The following is a 20514-nucleotide window of genomic DNA, read 5'->3' on the forward strand; positions in this document are numbered from 1 at the left end:
AAGGGCACAGCCCTACTGGGTCAAGCCTACAGCATCACCAAACCCCCTCCATTTTAAAGTAAAATATGATCCACTTTTGCCCGGGATCTCCTCTCCTCCTGGCAAATTGTAAAAATAATTATTGACTCCATGACCTCCCAAACACATAATCTCACAGTTCTCCAGAAACTTCAAGATTCTTCATTCTTCATCCAGATCACAGTACTGGCCTACTGCTACTCATGCATCTGAAGTTACTAAGAACTTATGTTGGAAGTGTAGGCTTTTGGCATGGCATTTATAAGGAGCCACCCTAGAAGTATACATTTCCAACATGGGTTCTTACCAACCCCAGATGCACTAGACCCAAGTCATGGTAAGCAATATCACAATTGGGTGCTGTCTTCTAGACCTGTTCTTGAGGTACCTGGAGGGTGAGGAGGGTATGTGTTTGGGTGGGTGGGTGGAAGGTTGGAGGGCCCTGGACCCATTTTATATTTTACATTAAATTGGAGAGGGTTTTGCAGTGTCAAGCACTTGGATTTCAAGTGTGAGGGAGGAGCAGGACTTGTAAGGGCCAGTAGACACACAAGCTATTTTTTTTCCTAGATGGGCCACTTAACTGGCTATATATAGTTGGATACAGCTGGTTAATTCTAAAGCAATCTGTAAACACATTCCTGGATAACTTTACACCTGCTCTTTGGAACATCTACGTTTAGGCAGAAAACTTTTCTGGCAAACTCCTAATATCAGAGTTAGCCAGTTAAGTTGTTCGTCTAAGTCTTCTCTTCCCCCAAAACTCCCCCAGCTTTATTCAGCTAGTTCGACAATGGCAATCAAATTTTCCACACACCAGTGAACAACAGGTGCACCAATTTAAGCCTTTCACACACCAGTGAGGGTAAAGAAAACTCTAAAAGAGAAAATCAAAGACAATTTCACTAAAAGAAGCCCCCCTCCCCCACCTTTGCACCAGCGCACAGAAAGAGACCAAACAAACAAAGGAGTGTGTAGTCAGAGGAGTAAAAGTCAACAAGACTGAAAAGCCTAGTCTAGAAAAATCAAAGAAGGGACCAAACGAGAAGAGAGGCATCTAATTGCAAGAAAGTCAAGTTTAGCACAGTTAAAATCTCACAAAAGAAATGTCTCTAGTTGAAAAAACAGGACAAGCATGGAAAGAAAAAGAAGACAGCAATAAGACATGCGACAGAGCAACTGCCTTCTACTGTCCCCATTTCTTTTTCCTGAGGCCACATTTTACTGCTGAGGGAAAATCATTACCAGTTCCATGGGAGCACGATAAGGGGGTCATTCAAAAATATTAAAAATAGATTGACTTTAAGTGCATCATAAGCCTAGGGTTTCTGCACCAAATTGTGGGAGCTGGTTTATTCCCTCTTGGCTAACTTCCAAAAACAGAGGATAGGACTCCATTTCAGTACGTTTCTGTCTTTATGCTACAAGTAATATTCTTCAAATAATATTACAAAGATAAGGCCACTGGGCACTCTGAAACTTATTATATTCAGCAAGACTTAAATACCCTTTCTACACAAAGGAGGCAGTATATCATAAGTCCGATTGTGCAAACACGACTCAGATCTTGATTTCAGTTAGCTCTAAAAGTCAGCATAATACATCTTGTTACTGATAAGGAGGAACATACATTCTTATCTAATTAGAGGACCTTGCTTTAGGCTTCTTTTTATAACCTGCTAGTCTCTGTTCTCATAAACATGTTTACAGTTAGTGTGGCTATCGTAAGCTACATTGGACAGAGAAATACAACCAAAAACGTGTCAGCTTTGTCAGTGAGAATGCTTTGGCCAGAGCCACACAGAATGTTAGTGGCACAGGCAAGCCTGCCATTGGGCAGTGCTTTAATCACTAGGCCATTCTTGTTTATTCAGTCAGATATCAATCAGGTCTCTTTAACTAATTCTTTTCCCTCATTGTTCTGCAGTGGTGTTTTTCTGGTGAGTGCATCACCATTGGAAAGCATCCAGAATCTATCAGTGGCGGATGGGGTGAATGGACTGCCTGGACACATTGCACACGGACCTGTGGAGCAGGAGTGCAGAGCGCCGAAAGGCAGTGCAATAACCCAGAGTAAGCACATGTGATCTCATAAATGCTGATTTGAATCAGTTTTTTTTTTAATTTTCATTTCTTCTATACAATTTTCAAGATGTTTTGTGGCAACTTCCATAAAAATGAACATTTGTTTGTCTTTGTTTTCACAACTGGCTATCATCCTACTTTCTATAGAGGGATTTTTATGTCTTCCTACCACAACAGTTACTAGGGGGTGTGCATTCGTTTGCAAAGTATTGGCAATCCGCAACATATATGCCATATTTGTTGTATTCGTGGGGGTCACAAAATACACCATGCAGTTGTAGTTTGAAAAGGGGGGCCCTGGGGCTGCACAGAGCGGTACAGTGGGGTTCATGACGCTCAGACTCCTGTCTCTTGCACTGCAAGCTGTTCCTCATCTGAGTCCCAGGACTGCTGTCTGCTAGGCTTGTTCATGCACTGGAGCAATTCTTTCCTTATGGTTTCCACATGGTTTGCAGATTGGACCCCAGCCCGGGAAGCCCCACCCCATCATGGAATGAATGGGCAGGCACCCAGGGGAGCAAACAAAAACTGAGTACCATTAAGGATGTGCACTTTGCACCTGCTATTTGGGTGGGTGGCTGAAGGGGGGTAAATCAGCAGGTATATTTTGAAAGTGCCAAGTGTGTGGGTGCTTTTTCTCCCTCATCCCAAATACACCCAAAGGAGCACTCCTTTTACACAGCTTGAAATGTGTGTGCTGTGAACCTCCTGCATACTTTTTAACTGCTCGAAGAAGGGCAATTTTCAGATATGCCAGTTTGCTCAGGTAAATTGCTACTTACCTTGTTAAATGGCTTTGAAAATTGTCGTCCATGATTGAATATTCATAGATGAAAGTGTAGACCAATGCTAACACTGTTAACCTAATCATTGTCTTTATTCATAACTGTCTTTGAATCCAAGAATACTAATTGTGTCAATGACACATCTACTAAATAGAAACCATACTATCCTGGGGTTTGAAACAGCATATACAACACATTGAAGATCATGCTGGTCTAGAAAGTGTAATGATTATGGTGTTAATATGTAAAGGTCTATCCTTTTCTTCAAAGTATTTTTTAGCGACAAGTTTCAACCAGAAATTTAAAAAATGTTATAGGTTGCCTGTTTATTTATCTTTAGGGGGCCTGGCAGCTCACTCAGAACCAGCCTTTATTTGGCTACGGTGCCATGAGAATTCATTCTCGGCTACTTAAGCTTTTTTTTCTCTCCTATTTTACAGCATATTACTTTCTCAGCTCACTTAACCATCAGTGCAGGCACAATCCTCAACCGGGTGCCATGTACTAGGGTACACTGCAATCATAGGCATAAATCTTGCTATTCGGCGTCACATTGAGCAATGTCTGGGACTTCCCTCCCCAGGCGGCTTGAGGAAGAGAAGATCTGACCTGATAATCAAACTTATGTGCCTTCTCATGGCAGTGCACTGTACTCCCTCTGAGATGCTGAGCTGGCCCCAGAAGTAGCCTTCTCTAATAATAAAAATATTTGGATCATTTTATTTTTTAAATAAAGCTCCCATGCAGTTTTTATTGGTTGAATGTTATTAGCTATTGATTCCATTGGATTCATTTTCAGCTGGTTTTCACTAGAAAAAACAAATCTGTGTATTGTGCATGGGCAAAGATGTAGATTTTAAAAGCATTGCTCATGCAAAAATTCACACATGTGGGATGCACGCAGCAACACAGATTTTAAACCGCTGAGAAGAATGAGCATATAGACTGATGCCCGTGTCAAAAATAAGAGGACAGAAATAGTGCGGGGCATGGGCAGAACATGGGACCAAGAGTTACGCATGTAACTCTGTATTTTAAAACTGGAGACCACGGCGCACATCAGTTCGTTATCTGCAAAACTTTATTGCTGCTCCAGATGAGGACCAAGTCTGTAGATCTTAAGTTGTAGGGCTTGCAGGACAGGGTGAGGGGTCTGGGTCAAATGGGGGGCCATGCAGGATAAAGGACCAGAGAGGTCTGGAAGACCTCGATATCAACTGGTGGACCAATTGGAAAATCTGGGTTGTTGCTTGCCTGAGCATGTTTTAAAATCTGCCAAGATATGCGCATAAAAGCCGACAGAGTCCTATGGAAGACCCGTGTGCTAGCTGTGCTTGAGTAACCTCTTTAAATTAGGAACCTACTTATGCGATTAGTATTTTAAAACATATCTCGTCAATTTTAAAAGACTTCATGCGCCAAAACCAGGAGATATGCACATGTCTCGGACCTGCGCGCACTGGGGTAGATTTTCAAAAAACGCGAATAGGCGTACTTTTGCTGGCGCATCAGGCGCAAGCAAAAGTACGCTGGATTTTAGTAGATACGCGCGGAGCCGTGCGTATCCACTAAAATCCTGCATCGGCACGCGCAAGGCTATGAATTCTGTATAGCCGGCGCGCGCCGAGCCGCACGGCCTACCCCCATTCCCTCCAAGGCCGCTCCAAAATCGGAGCGGCCTTGGAGGGAATCCTCTAACGCCCTCCCCTCACCGTCCCCTCCCTTCCTCTACCTAACCCACCCGCCCGGCCCTGTCTACACCCCCCCCCCTTACCTTTCTCCGGGGATTTACGCCTCCCGGAGGGAGAAGTAAATCCCCGCGCGCCAGCGGGCCTGTTGCGCGCCGGGACGCGACCTGGGGGCGGGTACGGAGGGCGCGGCCACGCCCCCATACCGCCCCGGGCCGTAGCCACGCCCCCGTACCCGCCCCCAAAATGCTGCCGACACGCCCCCTAAACGCCGCGACGACCGGGCCCGCCCGCCGACATGCCCCCGACACGCCCCCCTCGGAGAACCCCGGGACTTACGCGAGTCCCGGGGCTCTGCGCGCGCCGGTAGGCCTATGTAAAATAGGCTCACCGGCGCACAGGGCCCTGCTCGCCTAAATCCGCCCAAAACCGGGCGGATTTAGGCGAGCAGGGCTCTGAAAATCCGCCCCACTGCGCGGATTTTAAAAGGAACACGGCAATGCCCGTATCTCCTGTTATGCGCACAAAAATATTTTTGGCAAAAAAGGTTGGGGCATGGGTGGGACATGGGCAGGCCAGGTCTGTAGCATGAATCCAGCGCATACTTATTTTCACGCACAAGCGCGCGCCGGGGTCCCCACCACGTATCTTTACTTCTGCTATGGACAGCGTGTAAGTAATAAAATTAAAAAAACAGAGGCTAGTTAGCAAGGTTTAGGGGGTCTGGGCTAACGGTGTCAAAGTTAGGCAAACTAATGAGGGGGGTTAGGAAGACCAATTGGTTAACTCGGGGAACAGGGAACGAACTGGGAAAGTGGGCTTTAGCATTGGTGCGGTATCTATTGAAATCCTCCCCATATAAACTGGGGCGCACATGTACGCATGCCCAGGCTATTTTATAACATATGCATGCATATATGTGCTTATGTTATAAAATGCCGCGGCCACTGGCACGTGCCGGCAAATGCACGCATGGCTTTTAAAATGTACCTCCATGTGCACAAGTACGTGAACGATTTCGAATTCCAGCGTATCTTTGCTCACACTCCGATATGCGCGTTCCTTTTAAAATTAGCCTGTGAGTGTTCAGCATGCAATACTACAAAATCATCACTAAGTCCCTAGGGAAATTATCTGTGATTTCTCCAGATTTCCAGATGGGTGGGGGGATGGGAGTAATAGAGAGAAATTTTAGATCATGTTTACCAAACTCTTCTGTGAAATGGACAAGTTATTGCTTTCTATTTTTTCAGGAGTCTTCTACTTCAAGCACTTAGACACTTTTGTAAAGTTTCAGGTTTATAATTTTTTTCTGCTGCCTTAAAGACTTCCACCATGAATTTTACTGTAAGGGGTTTTGATTTTGGAAATGGAGCATATTTTACAAACCAGTACCCCTTTTTTCTGTTCTCTATAATGTAGTGCTTGTAATTGGTTCCAGCAGCATTGTGATAGTGGGCACCTAAGTTCTGATGCCACTGCAAGAATTCAGCTCCACATGTGGGACTGTGATGACACCACTCTGGGGATAATGTACCTGCAGTAACATTAAAAGCCAAGTTCCTATTGTCGCAGAGCCGCATTAAAATATAAAAACGGGGCTATTTGTTTAAAACAGATGTTGCTCCAAAATCACAGCTTTTAATTGTGATTAATGTTGTTTACAATAATATTCTTTTAAAATACACAGTAATCTGGCTTTACGAAGTCATCTGAGCAGTTCAAACTACAGTATAACAGAAAGCAAGGTGCACATTGGACAAACCAAATTCCTCAGCCATTAGCTTTCAAGATTACATAAGACTTTAAATAAATAAATAAATAAATAAATAAAGTCACAATTTATTAAGACTGACAAAACTTCTAATACCAAGCAATTCTTTTTGCACCATATATAGTGCTACTGTCTGCTGAAACCGGTATGGATCTGCACAAACGCAGAATGGGGCAGATTTTCAAAGACTACGCGTGTAACATATGCGCATAACCTGAGAAAATCTGCCCCTGCGTGTGCCGAGTATTTTGCATAGGCCCCAGGATGTGTGTATGCCCCGGGGCTTCGAAAAAGGGGCGGGAAGGGAGCGGGTCCGAGGGCATGGCAGCGGTCCGGGGATGGGTCCGGGGGAGGGTCCGGGGGCGGTCCCGAGGTCTCCTGTGTGCGGCCTTGGAGGGAACGGGGAAAGCCATCGGGGCTCCCCTCAGGCTCAGCATGCGCAAGGTGCACATGTGTGTACCCATTTGCTCGTGCCGACCCTGGAATTTATAACATGCGCGCGGCAGCATGCACATGTTATAAAATCGGGCGTAGATTTGTTCGCGCCGGGTTGCGCGAACAAATCTATGCCCGCACGTACGTTTTAAAATCTGGCCCAATGTGTTTGCTTTGATAATCTCTTAGGGCTATGATGTACCTGTTCGCAGGAGACCTGATCACCAGTCTCTTACAACTCTACCCCAGGGACCCAGGACCAGTGCGAACAATTACTGTGCTGCTCCCTCCCTCCCCCAGTCATTGTCTCTGTCCCTGTCCCGGGCCCATTAAATAAAGCCCAGTTTCCTCTTCCAGTCTATATTTTTCAAAACTGACACACCCGCACCCACTCCAGAATTCACCCCACCCACCCACCCACACGCACACTCCCATACCCTTTACATACACACACAATGAAATTATGCATTTATAACAAATTTTACATGACAAAACATTCTAAAGTAGTCTTCTGAGGCAAAAATATCACAACATTCATATTATATTTACATGCACTCCTGTGGTGCGAACCAAAAAACTCTGCAAAAAAGACACTTGGAACTCCTATGGAATTATACATTTTATTATGTGTGTTGGGTGTGAGCTTGGCCCTCAGAAAGCCATGAATAAACAGAATTACCATTACAATATAGTAAAACTCCCATACCAAAACAACCTTAACAGCCTTATATATGAAAAGACAACACTACACATATTTCACAAGGCCCTAGAACACCAATAAAATTCTTATTAGGAAATCAGGCTGCTATAGATCTCTACACAGAAATTCTGTTCCAGCAAACTATCTCACCTCGGTCACATATGCAGAATACAAAGAGATCCTGATCAAATACAGAATAAAGAGATAAGAAAATATAAGCAGAATCTGCTGAGAAAAAGTGAACTGGAACCCACAACAAGCCAGTCTCTATATGCAAAGCAAAAATGGAAAAATAGAAACATTACTATTCTTCATAAAACAAATAAAATCAAGAAATATAAAACATCAATCATAATATTAAAATCATATTCATAAAAATTGTATTTCAAACCAATTAATGAATAAAATATCAAAAATTTCCAAACACCAATAAAATATTTCAAAACATCTGATGAATAAAAATTTCAATAATTTAAAAATGTTCTATTCCCCTAAAAAAAAATTAAATATTTGGGGGGAATCTAAGATAGCGCCGCGTGAATGGTGGAGAAATACCTCCAAATACCTCTCCCCAAATACCTCGAATTTTGTTCTTGTTTACGATGCCGCACTCTAAGAGAAAAGCCAAGCTGAAAGAAGTAATTGCTTTGTCGTCGCCAGTTTCGGAGGATTGTCAGACCCGGAATGAGTCTTTTTCACTACCGCAGTAACAAGGAACAAGCCGGTAGAGGAGGCCGCTACAAATGCAGACGGCGGGTGTCGGCATTGTTGGCCGAGAAGATCATTCTGAGTCCTGGCTTACCAATAACCCCCCCCCCCCCCCCAATCTCCTGTTCCGCCTGATGCTGCGCTTGTGGGGGTAAATCCTCAAGGACTGTATTCTTCTATTGGACTTAATTCTGATTTTAAAAAGTTAGGAATGGGGGCTTTCCCAGGCGCAGTGAAGAAGGGGAATTAGAGGCCATCCAGGAGATGGTGCAAGGGAACACTGCAGGAAGAGAATTGCTCGCTCAGAAAACTATTATGGAAGTTCCAGTTCCGATGGAAAAACCTAAGGTAATAACTATGGACTCCCTCTGGTATGCTATGAAGGGTCTTGAGTCTGCAATCTTTAACCTGACAAAAATAACACTTGAGTCCAATCAAAGGTTTCTGAGTATAGAGAAAGAAATGAGTTTACAAACAAATAAAGTACAACAAATTGAGACATGTGTGGAGAAGCTGGAAACAGTACAATTAGAAATCCTGAGAGTGGAAGTTGTGAACTTGAAAAGATTAGAAAATATTGAAAACCAGACAAAATATTTGAATTTACGCATACTTAATTTCCCATTTCTTAAAGGAATTTCAGCATGTGAAATGCTTAAAAATTATTGGGCGGATTTTAAAACAATACGCGTGCCAGTACTTTTGTTCGCGCCACCGGCGAGAACAAAAGTACACCAGATTTTATAAGATACTCATGTAGCCGCGTGTATCTTATAAAATCCGGGGTCGGCGCGCGCAAGGGGGTGCACATTTGTGCAACCTGCGCGTGCCGAGCCAAGCGCTGCCTGCCTGTTCCCTCTGAGGCCGCTCCGATTTCGGAGCGGCCTCGGAGGGAACAGCGGCCTCCCTTAACTTTGCGCGCATCGCCGGCAGCCCCGCTCCGTCCTCTGGCCCGGGGGCGTGGTCCGGAGGCCTCGACCACGCTCCCGAAACGCCACGGCATGCCCCCAAAACGCCGCGTCGTTTCGGGAACGCCCCCGGACACGCCCCCTCCCTCCCCGTTTCGAAAGCCCCGGGATTTATGCGCGTCCCAGGGCTTTACACACGCCGGCAGCCTATGCAAAATAGGCGCGCGCAGGGGTTTTAAAATCCGCCCCTATATGCTTAAAGTTTTAAAATTTCCAGTGGAAGGACTACCAGTTATTCCCAGAGTTTATTATTTTCCTGAGAAAAGAGGAAGGACTGAGAATAATCTGAAGCAAGAGAAAGAAAATGAGCTGAACTTGACACAGATATTAGAACCATCGACAAGGCTGACGCTATTTCTATCATGTACATTTGCTGTGGATAGAGAGATGATAATGAGAAGGTTCATGCGGAACCGTTTTGAATTATATTATGGGAATAAAATCTGGATATATCCAGACATCTCTCGTATAACACAGGAACAGCGGAAATTTTTTTTAACTCTACCACAAGTAGTTGCGAGAGGGGGCTAGTTTTAGCCTTAGGTATCCTTGCAAATGAATTATCAGACATCAGAACTCAAAACATATTTTTCTTGAGCCGTGTCAATTGCAAAGGTTTTTAGAACCAGCTATCTCATAAATCCTGATGTGTATATTGGCACATATAGAGATCCATGCTAAATTCACTTGGTGCACCATAATTATTATTAATTATGTATAATTCCTATGAATCCGCTTATAATAAGATCCCCCACGGATTTCTTTGAAAAGTAGATTTGATGTATTAGAAGGAAAATCTGTGATAGAAGAATGTTTTGATTGTTTTACTTGAAATCGAATCTATGATTGTACAATATTTATTATTTGTAAATGTTGAAAATGAATAAATAGTAAATTACAAAAAAAAAAAAATTAAATATTTTAAAAGAGTAGAAACATTGAGAGATTGAAGAACCTAAATATGTATACCCTGGAGGAGAGGAGGAGCAGGAGTGTTATGATACAGACTTTCAGACACTTGAAAGGTTTTAATGATCCATGGTCAAGAAAAAACCTTTTCCGTTGGAAAAAAATCAGTAGAACTAGGGGTCACGATTTGAAACTCCAGGAAGGAAGACTCAGAACCAATGTCAGGAAGTATTTCTTAATGGAGAGGGTGGTGGATGCCTGGAATGCCCTTCCAGAGGAATTGGTAAAAACTAAAACTGTGAGATCGTCATGGATTGGGGAAGGTAGGGCCACAAACATTTTATTGTCTCTCTCAAACGCACAATAACACATTCATTCTCTCACACCCTCTCTCTCATATACACAGGTTCCCTCTCCCTCACAGATATATTATGTGTGTGTTTGTGGATGCCTGTGAAAGCCTATATGTGACACATAGACTCTCACAGGCACACAAACATACACAAACACACACATAAGCACACAGGCACATTCACAGGCACACATACTCTCACACAGACACAGGCTCTCACAGACACATACAGGTTCCCACTTGTTCACACACAGGGCCTTCTGTTGTCTTTGAGCTGTGATAGGATGAGCTCCACCATGGTCCATGGGTAAAGTTGTGCGCAGGACATGCACAACTTTAATGCACAGGAATATCTGACTCTCATTTTAAGCTGCTGAGACGCCAGTGGCTTGACTTCCAGTGGCCTCTCTCATTCTGCCCCGTTTGGGCAGTCTCTCACCTTTTTCCCCTGCTCTGCCATTTCTTCAGCGTGGCTCGAGCCACACTTCTGCACATCGCGCGGCCCAGAGGCCGCCGACGTGTTCCTCCATGCTGCTGGATGTTATGATATCGAGGTGTTTGGTGGATTATGAGGGGCAACAGTGATGGTATCTTCTATGGGGAGGAGCCCCATAGGGAACTGAAGCACCGGGCTAGACTCAGATACACAAACACAGAGAATATATCTTTTATTATACAGCTAGTGTGGTCCACCAGAGGTGGCAGTAGAGAGTAGATTAGATAGCAACAGTCTGTGATCCTTGGCATAGGAGACCCATCCCACAATGGTGGTGTAAGGCCCCGATGCAGATGTCCAGTAAGGCATTGTAGGAGAGACAGACTGGCAGATGTTATAACACACTCCCTGGTAGCTGAGTAGATAGAGTTTCCAATGAGCAGTAGAGAGAGGATAGGTATTAACAGTCTGTAATTCTCGGCAGAGGAGACCCGTTCCACAATGGTGGTGTAGGGCCCGATGCAGATGGACAGCGAGGAGCTGTAGATGGACAGACTGGAAGAAGTTGTACTCACTCTCTGTAGCTGATAGGTAGTGTTCCAGCAGGTTGAAGAATTGGTAGCAAGCACCAGGATAGAGACACAGGCCCTCGAGGAGCGAGTACCTGTAATTAAATGGAGATATGAAAGAGATCTATGAAATAGTGACTGGAGTAGAATGAGTAAACGTGAATCAGTTGTTAACTCTTTCAAAGAGTACAAAGTCCAGGGGACACACAATGAAGTTACTGGGTGACACATTTAAGACTAATTAATAATTAAGCTCTGGAATTCCTTGCCAGAGGATGTGGTGAAAGCTATTAGCAATTAAAAGCAGTTTGGTAGAATTGCAGAAATCCACTCCTTATTCCTGGGATAAAACAGCCTGTAATCTATCTAAGCCTTGGGATCCCGCCAGGTACTTGTGACCTGTGTTGGCTACTGTTAGAAACAGGATACTGCTTATTTATTTTTTAGGCAGTTCAAAGTGGATTACCACTTCCATATGTAAAAATGTTATTACTAATGTAAATACCTATACCTAATGTTATTCTCTCCCTTTTCTTCTCTCCTCCCAGTTCTATTACCTTGTTATTTGTAACTGCTTCCTTCTACACAAATAGGTTATTGAATTGTTCACTGTACACCCCTGTTATATGTAAACCGGCATGATGTGTTTGCAACATGAATGCCGGTATATAAAAATTTTAAATAAATAAATAAATAAATAATTAGGATAGGCACCTGGAAATAAGCAAAGGGCCCCTGTGGAGCGGGTACCCAGATTAGTAGAACCCCGGAGGGTGAAGGTAGCTTCCAGCAGAGTAGAAGTGGCAGAGCTGCTTCAGACCGGAGCGAATCCAATCTGTTGCTAACTCAGTGAGAGTCAGCAAATGGGCAACCTTTTGAATATGAAGCAGTGATGTCACTCGAAGGGGACGCCCCCGAGGTTCACGCCAACACTGCTACAAGACGAGAGGCCCGCACCCTAGGAGACCTCAGGTCAACATGGCGGGACGCCGCGCCAGAGCCGCTCTGGGGAAGCAAGAGGGTGCGGCAAGGAGACGCTACAGACTCCATTCTCCCAAGGCTGGTGGAGAAAGCTGAAATAGAGGTGAGGCATGATGGGTGAATCCGTCTGAGACCGATGGACACAACACTGGAGCCGGCCCCATTCAGCCCTTGTAGCCCGAAGGCCATGGACATGCTCCTTACGCAGCTGGAGCTGCGCTACTTCATCCAGCACAGCCCGGAGGCCGCCAACCCGCTTCCCATGCGGCTGGAACTGCCCATGCACAGCCCTTGCGGCCCGGAGGCCGCTGAAGTTACCTTGTGCCCTCCGTGGGCATGGCCTGTCATCCCCAGGCTTGCCTGTGCCTTGAAGCTGCCTCTGGTCCACCCTTCGTGTTAGGGAAGCCGCCGTCCATCCCGGGGCCTACCCTGCGACCTGGTTCTTGCTCCTGCACTCTTTAGCATCTTCAGTGGCAGGGACGCCGCTCTCCAAGGTCCTGCCCCTTCTTCCTAAGGGGCGAAGCCGTGCCTCCTCTCCTGTCTTAAAGGTAAAGCCAGGGAGTGGTGCATCTCTGATGTCATCAAGGGAGACTCCTCTTCAGCCCTATAAAAAGGGCCTGGCTTCACTTCCACCTTGCCTTCGCAAGGAGCCAGTCCTCCTTAGGACTTCTCTTCATTTCCAGCTTCTCGTTGGCACTCTGTTCCTCCTGGGATCCCGTGTCTTTCTCCAGATGTTCTTCGTCCATGGTCTTTGTCTTGTCTTCATCATGATCTCTCGTTTTGTCAGTTCCAGTAGTCCTGATGTCTCCTTCATCCGTCCCATTGGATCTGCTAGTGTTCTTCAGATCTCCTGGCTTCTCTTCATCTTCCAATGTCCTCGTCTCCAGATATTTTCATCCTGTTCTTCTCAACTTTGGATCATCTCCGCTACGACAGCTTAAGCCTCCAGAGGGTTCCAGCTTTTATTGTACCCGCTCCCTCATTGAGCTTTTAGACTCAGGTCCTTAATCCGAGTCCACTCAAGCTCCACGCAGAGTTAGGTCCTCCGAGTCCTTGGATCCTGAATTTCTTCTCCTACCGGACCTTCAGAGTCCCTTTCGTCTGCTTCTATGTGTTTGGACTCTCACTAATCCTTATTCCATTGACGTCCGCATGCCTGGCCTTGATTGGCTGTGCATGGCGCACCTCGGTGCAGGCCTCGTCTGAGTCTTCGTTGGATTCTTCTGTCAACCTGTGTGAGGAACCACTGCATGGTCCGCAACCAGTCCTGACTGGCTGTGTAGGGCGCGCCTGCCGGCATGGTCATTGGCTGAATAGGGCGCGTAATGTGGCAGTACCTATTCAGTATGGTGGTTTGTGACTCTGTCGGAGTTGTTCTCTTGCAACTCTGAGTTAGTCTCAGTTCTTCTTCATCAACTCTGTTCATTGATTCATTCTCTTCAATCAACCTGCATTTCGTCATCATCTCCATGAAGCCCCAACGTATCCTGTGTCTTCGTTTGATGTCTTCATCCTTCAACCACTGTCTATCCTGTCGCAGTTGCTGCTCCTGTGCCTCAGGGATCTGTATTGGAACCCTTACTTTTCAATATATTTATAAACTATCTGGAAAGAAATATGACGAGTGAGATAATCAAATTTGCAGATGACACAAAATTGTTCAGAGTAAAATCACAAGCAGATTGTGATAAATTGCAGGAAGACCTTGTGAGACTGGAAAATTGGGCATCCAAATGGCAGATGAAATTTAATGTGGATAAGTGCAAGGTGATGCATATAGGGAAAAATAACCCATGCTATAATTACACAATATTGGGTTCCATATTAGGTGCTACAACCCAAGAAAGAGATCTAGGCGTCATAGTGGATAACACATTGAAATTGTCGTTTCAGTGTGCTGCAGCAGTCAAAAAAGCAAACAGAATGTTGGGAATTATTAGAAAGGGATTGGTGAATAAAACGGAAAATGTCATAATGCCTCTGTATCGCTCCATGGTGAGACCGCACCTTGAATACTGTGTACAATTCTGGTCGCCGCATCTCAAAAAAGATATAATTGCGATGGAGAAGGTACAGAGAAGGGCTACCAAAATGATAAGGGGAATGGAACAGCTCCCCTATGAGGAAAGTCTAAAGAGGTTAGGACTTTTCAGCTTGGAGAAGAGACGGCTGAGGGGGGATATGATAGAGATGTTTAAAATTATGAGAGGTCTAGAACAGGTAGATGTGAATCGGTTATTTACTCTTTCAGATAGTAGAAAGACTAGGGGGCACTCCATGAAGTTAGCATGTGGCACATTTAAAACTAATCGGAAAAAGTTCTTTTTTACTCAACGCACATTTAAACTCTGGAATTTGTTCCCAGAGGATGTGGTTAGTGCAGTTAGTATAACGGTGTTTAATAAAGGATTGGATAAGTTCTTGGAGGAGAAGTCCATTACCTGCTATTAAGTTCACTTAGAGAATAGCCACTGCCATTAGCAATGATAACATGGAATAAACTTAGTTTTTGGGTACTTGCCAGGTTCTTATGGCCTGGATTGGCCACTGTTGGAAACAGGATGCTGGGCTTGATGGACCCTTGGTCTGACCCAGTATGGCATTTTCTTATGTTCTTATGTTCTTATGTAGGTCCGAAAGGGCTATCGAGTGGTTAGAGGACTACTCCAGAGACCAACATTGCATTGTTGGGTCTCTTTTGCTGCGTACAGGTTCGGCAGAGGTTAGGGCGCTACTTCCAGTACTTCTAGTAATACCAGCCTAACTTGGACACTCTTCACCTGCCTCGACGCTTGCAGAGCTCCTCTATGGCTGCGTCGAGGCCCAGGGGCACACATTTCCTCAGAAATGGAACAGCCCTCAGCGATTCCACAACATCCTGTTGCCACTGGCCCGCCACTCCCCCAGGTGTGCCGCCCCGTGCAAATACACGATATGCACACCTGGTTGTGTCGGGGATTGCAATGACCCTGCTGAATTATGCGACTGGCATAAATGAATCCTCCTAAATAATATGGTCCTCCTTGAGCTGATGTATCAGTTCCCTGATCCAATGCCTGCTTTAACTTTTCCCTGGGTTTTTAGTGAGCTACTTTATGAATGAGCTTATACACCCCATCACACCCTCTCACAATCAAATACATGTATTTTCAGCAGGCTTTGTGATTGCAATTGCTATGTCTTTTTCAGGTTTAAACAGTACCATATATTTAATGATTCATCATTTCCTTCTATTTTAATTTTTGCCAAATGTATAAAAGAGATTTCTCTATATGTATCGGATGCTGTTTCAATTTTATGGATGTAGTAACAAGAAACTGCTCTTACAAAAGTAACAATTATATTTCTAAATTTCAAAATTCTGAATTTTTTCTTTAGACCTCAGTTTGGTGGAAAGTACTGCACTGGAGAGAGAAAACGCTATCGAATGTGTGAAATCCTTCCGTGTCTCAATGAGATGCCAACCTTTCGGCAAATGCAGTGCAGTGAATTTGACACTGTTCCCTATAAGAATGAGCTATACCAGTGGATTCCAATTCCCAATCCAGGTATGAAACTAAGGTGATGGACACACATGAGCTATGATTGACCTCATCATCTCTACAGGTAACAACTGGGTAGAATAAAATTATTTTAAAAAGGACATGGGTATGGGAATGCACAAATCAGCATCTGAAACCTTTACATAAGAACATGCCATACTGGGTCAGACCAAGGGTCCATCAAGCCCAGCATCCTGTTTCCAACAGTGGCCAATCCAGGCCATAAGAACCTGGCAAGTACCCAAAAACTAAGTCTATTCCATGTTACCATTGCCAGTAATAGCAGTGGCTATTCTCCAAGCCAACCCAATCAATAGCAGGCAATGGACCTCTCCTCCAAGAACTCATCCAATCCCCTTTTAAACTTAGCTATACTAACTGCACTAACCACATCCTCTGGCAACAAATTCCAGAGTTTAATTGTGCGCTGAGTAAAAAAGAACTTTCACCGATTAGTTTTAAATGTGCCCCATGCTAACTTCATGGAGTGCCCCCTAGTCTTTCTATTATCCAAAAGAGTAAATAACCGATTCACATCTACCTGTTCTAGACTTCTCATGATTTTAAACACCTCTATCATATCCCCCTTCAGCCGTCTCTTCTCCAAGCTGAAAAGTCCTAACCTCTTCAGTCTTTCCTCATAGGGTTTGCTGCCATGCATGTCTGCATTGATCTGAACAATTTCACAGGGTCATTCATCAAAATGTGGTATGGCGTTAACGCCTTAACGCATGTGATAATAGTAGTATCGCATGGCCCGAATGCAAATTTTTGAAGGGGCAGGATTAGGGAGGAGTTTGGGTGGGATTAATGAAAATGAGAGACAGTATTGCACAGTTTAACACCGAAATAACTACACCTTTTTTCCTGGTGTTAAGATGTGTGAGATCACTGAACGGCCATAACAAAATTTGTGATAAATTTCACATTTCAGGGCTTGGGGTGGGGGTGGGGAGAGATAGAGAGAGAGGGAATGTCTATAAAGGCTTCACAGTATTCAACTATTTATATGCCTGTAGAAGGGCCAGATAATAGATCGAGGTGAGGTATTGACGAGCAGTATTATAGCATTTTGATGAATCTAGTATGTGAGGATAATAATATCAAATTAAAAGGCAAAAAATGAGAAAGTGCTTATAATAGTAAAGGAGCATTAATAATTAAAACCTAATTTTGAAAGAAAGAAAAACAATGAAATATTAAAGACCCATCTTTTTGAAGTTGCTTTCAAATCTTAAATCCTGGCTCTTCCCGATCAAATCCTAGACAATTTTAACCATATACCGTAATAAATACATTTCCAGAAACCTATGGATTGGATTTTCTAATAACTGCTCAGCAGGTAAGATAACTGAGTAATTTTATCTGGCTCTCTTTATCCGGATTTTCAGCCATATCCAACTAAGTCCACATGTGACTGAAAATACATCTAAATCATGCCAGACAAAGTATGACTGGCTAGACCTATGACCTATGACTGCAGATGTGCAGTCAGATTTAGTCAGTTAACACTCAAAATCTGTACTGACCAGCTAACCCCAGGAAGACTTCTGGTTGTGTGTATTTTCTGACAGCTAAATTTCTGCAACTTGAGATTTTATGTACAGAAATGTAACCATTCAGGAAGAGGAATTTCTATCCAGTCTGATTTATCCAGCTAACTTCCAAAGTTTACTGGATAAATCTTTTGAAAATTGACCCATATGTAAGCTCCATGGAGAATGATCTATTTCTTATGTGTACCTATGGAATACTGTGGACCTCTAGTGGAACTGTAGAAATGATAAGAAATACTAGTAGTAGTAGTAATAGTAGTAGCAGTAAACAAATGTAGTCAGTTTATCCAGTGAATTAATGCTAATGAAAATCTCCATGCTGTCATTCACATCAAATAATTAATTTAAACATGTATTGCAACAATACAACAAGATCAACATTAAACTGTTAATGAATGAGTTCCGCAGTTCTAATTAATTAGTTTCATTAGAACATTAATTATGAACAAAATAGTTTTATTGAATCATGTTAATGCAAAAAAAATTAATTACTTAGCTCATCAGTCCATTAGTCCAAATTCATGACAGATATAAAAGTTCAAGCGTCATCAAGTTCATAATCAGCTACAGTAGTTTGTTAATTAAATGAAGATGATGCCAATAAGCTCATAAGTTTTATTACATTTGGAAGAGTTCCATATTGCTTTTGTTTCTTCCAGTACTTGTTTGGATTAATTATATATGTGATGTTAATTGTTACATGGATAATTTCTTTAACATTACTTCACTGGATGTAATCAATGTATATTTCCTCTTGTTCTTTCTTCTAAAATGAGGATTTAATTATTAATGATCCCTTGCTATTTTAGGAAGTGTTGGTTTATGAACACATGCTCATTCATCTGACTTTTCATTTTGTGTTTCGAGGTTGAATACTGTCCTGAATTATTTCTCTTTCTTTATATGATTAATTTGAATAATTGGTTTTGTTTTAGTAACAAAGTAGATGATAGTAGAAAAAGAACTAGTAACCTATCCAGGCTACCTAGTCATTCCTGTCCACATTGAAAGGATGTTTTCCGGCCACCATTTGTAGAAGCTTTACTGCTTGTAGGATATCACATCTTATTCAAATCAGTTTTTGTTTTCCTCACTGGTTTTCTACCAACATGTGTAAGAGCATACAAGATTCTCAGCAGAGGTTTTACATCAGGCTGATCTTCTTCCTCCAATCAGCTCTTCCATTTCATTATCTCACCAATGTGCACATGGAAAAATAAAGTTGTTGATGCAGATTTAGCTGATTTAGCAGCTGATTAGCAGCTCTTTTGTTAATCACTTATGCTTATATCAGTCTATATCTGTCGGACCATTTATTTGTTTTATTATTAAGAAACACCTACTCAATATGTAGGTCTGCCCATAAAGAGGCAAATTTTGTAACATCACACGTTAGCAGGCAAATATGCACAGAAGTAATACCAATTTTCAAAGTGGACTTGCATGCATAAGTCCACTTTAAAATTAAGAAGAACATAAGAAAATGCCATACTGGTCAGACCAAGGGTCCATCAAGTCCAGCATCCTGTTTCCAACAGTGGCCAATCCAGGCCATAAGAACCTGGCAAGTACCCAAAAAAAGTCTATTCCACGTTACCATTGCTAATGGCAGTGGCTATTCTCTAAGTGAACTTAATAGCAGGTAATGGACTTCTCCTCCAAGAACTTATCCAATCCTTTTTTAAACACAGCTATACTAACTGCACTAACCACATCCTCTGGCAACAAATTCCAGAGTTTAATTGTGCGTTGAGTAAAAAAGAACTTTCTCCGATTTGTTTTAAATGTGCCCCATGCTAACTTCATGGAGTGCTACTCTTTTTATTATCCGAAAGAGTAAATATCCGATTCACATCTACCCGTTCTAGACCTCTCATGATTTTAAACATCTCTATCATATCCCCCCTCAGTCGTCTCTTCTCCAAGCTGAAAAGTCCTAACCTCTTTAGTCTTTCCTCATAGGGGAGTTGTTCCATTCCCCTTATCATTTTGGGTAGCCCTTCTCTGTACCTTCTCCATTGCAATTATATCTTTTTTGAGATGCGGCGACCAGAATTGTACACAGTATTCAAGGTGCGGTCTCACCATGGAGCGATACAGAGGCATTATGACATTTTCCGTTTTATTCACCATTCCCTTTCTAATAATTCCCAACATTCTGTTTGCTTTTTTGACTGCCGCAGCACACTGTACCGACAATTTCAATGTATTATCCACTATGACACCTAGATCTCTTTCTTGGGTGGTAGCTTCTAATATGTCTTGGTCCTTCTTGTCTGTCCTGTCTTTGTCATCTGCTCACCTGGTTCTGCTCGTCTGATATTGATTTCTACTATGGACTCAGATCATGCTCTTGCCTGCTACTTTATACTGACCTCTGCTACAGACCCTGACCACTTTCTGCCCACTGCCTATCCTGACCCTCAGCCTGGACCTGGTTACTATCTGATTTCAGCCTGCCCTGACCTCCGCCCATGTCTGGACTCTCTCTCTGCCTTTCCTAAAGGGATACCTGTCTAGGGTCATGTTGGCCCCTGGAACCCAAGGAATCAACCTGAAGGGAACAGGGCTGGTATAGGGGAAGCTTCTGTTCACTCCCAGTAAGGCATGTCCACCAGCTGTCAGTGTGGGCCTATTAGGTTCACATACTAGGCTGAGTCAACCACACCACAACACAAGGGCTCAGTAACTTGATTGTTTCCTGAGGCCATGAGCTCGGTGGATCCGCGTGCAGTTCAGGCCATAACTGGTTTGGCCCACTGAGTCCAGCAACAAGAACAGCTCAAGCAAATAACTGGGTTGCTCCAGGACCTTGCCATATACATAGACACTATACATTCTTGAGTACCAACACTGGCACCAGTCCCAGCCCCTGTGGAACCTCTTCCAGCTGTACCCACTCCTGTCCCAGGACCCATGCCACATATTCTACCACCTCCAAGGCATGACGGTGACCCCAAGGGATGCACGGGGTTCATTAACCATTACAAGATGAATTTTGAGCCTCA

The 20514-nt window shown here is 43.5% G+C and overlaps 1 protein-coding gene across 5 annotated transcripts in view; it reads left to right on the forward strand.

The window, feature by feature from the left end:
• ADAMTS12 (ADAM metallopeptidase with thrombospondin type 1 motif 12) overlaps window positions 1-20514 on the forward strand; it is a 1111988-nt gene that overhangs the window by 626641 nt on the left and 464833 nt on the right. For all 5 annotated transcript variants that reach the window (XM_029579144.1, XM_029579126.1, XM_029579135.1 and 2 more), the window contains exons 12-13: window positions 1946-2091; window positions 15787-15956. In XM_029579144.1, the coding sequence (XP_029435004.1) occupies window positions 1946-2091; window positions 15787-15956 (316 nt within the window). The remainder of the gene's footprint in view (window positions 1-1945; window positions 2092-15786; window positions 15957-20514) is intronic.

This window comes from Rhinatrema bivittatum, chromosome 1 (genome assembly GCF_901001135.1).
Source record: "Rhinatrema bivittatum chromosome 1, aRhiBiv1.1, whole genome shotgun sequence".
NCBI classification, from domain to species: domain Eukaryota; kingdom Metazoa; phylum Chordata; class Amphibia; order Gymnophiona; family Rhinatrematidae; genus Rhinatrema; species Rhinatrema bivittatum.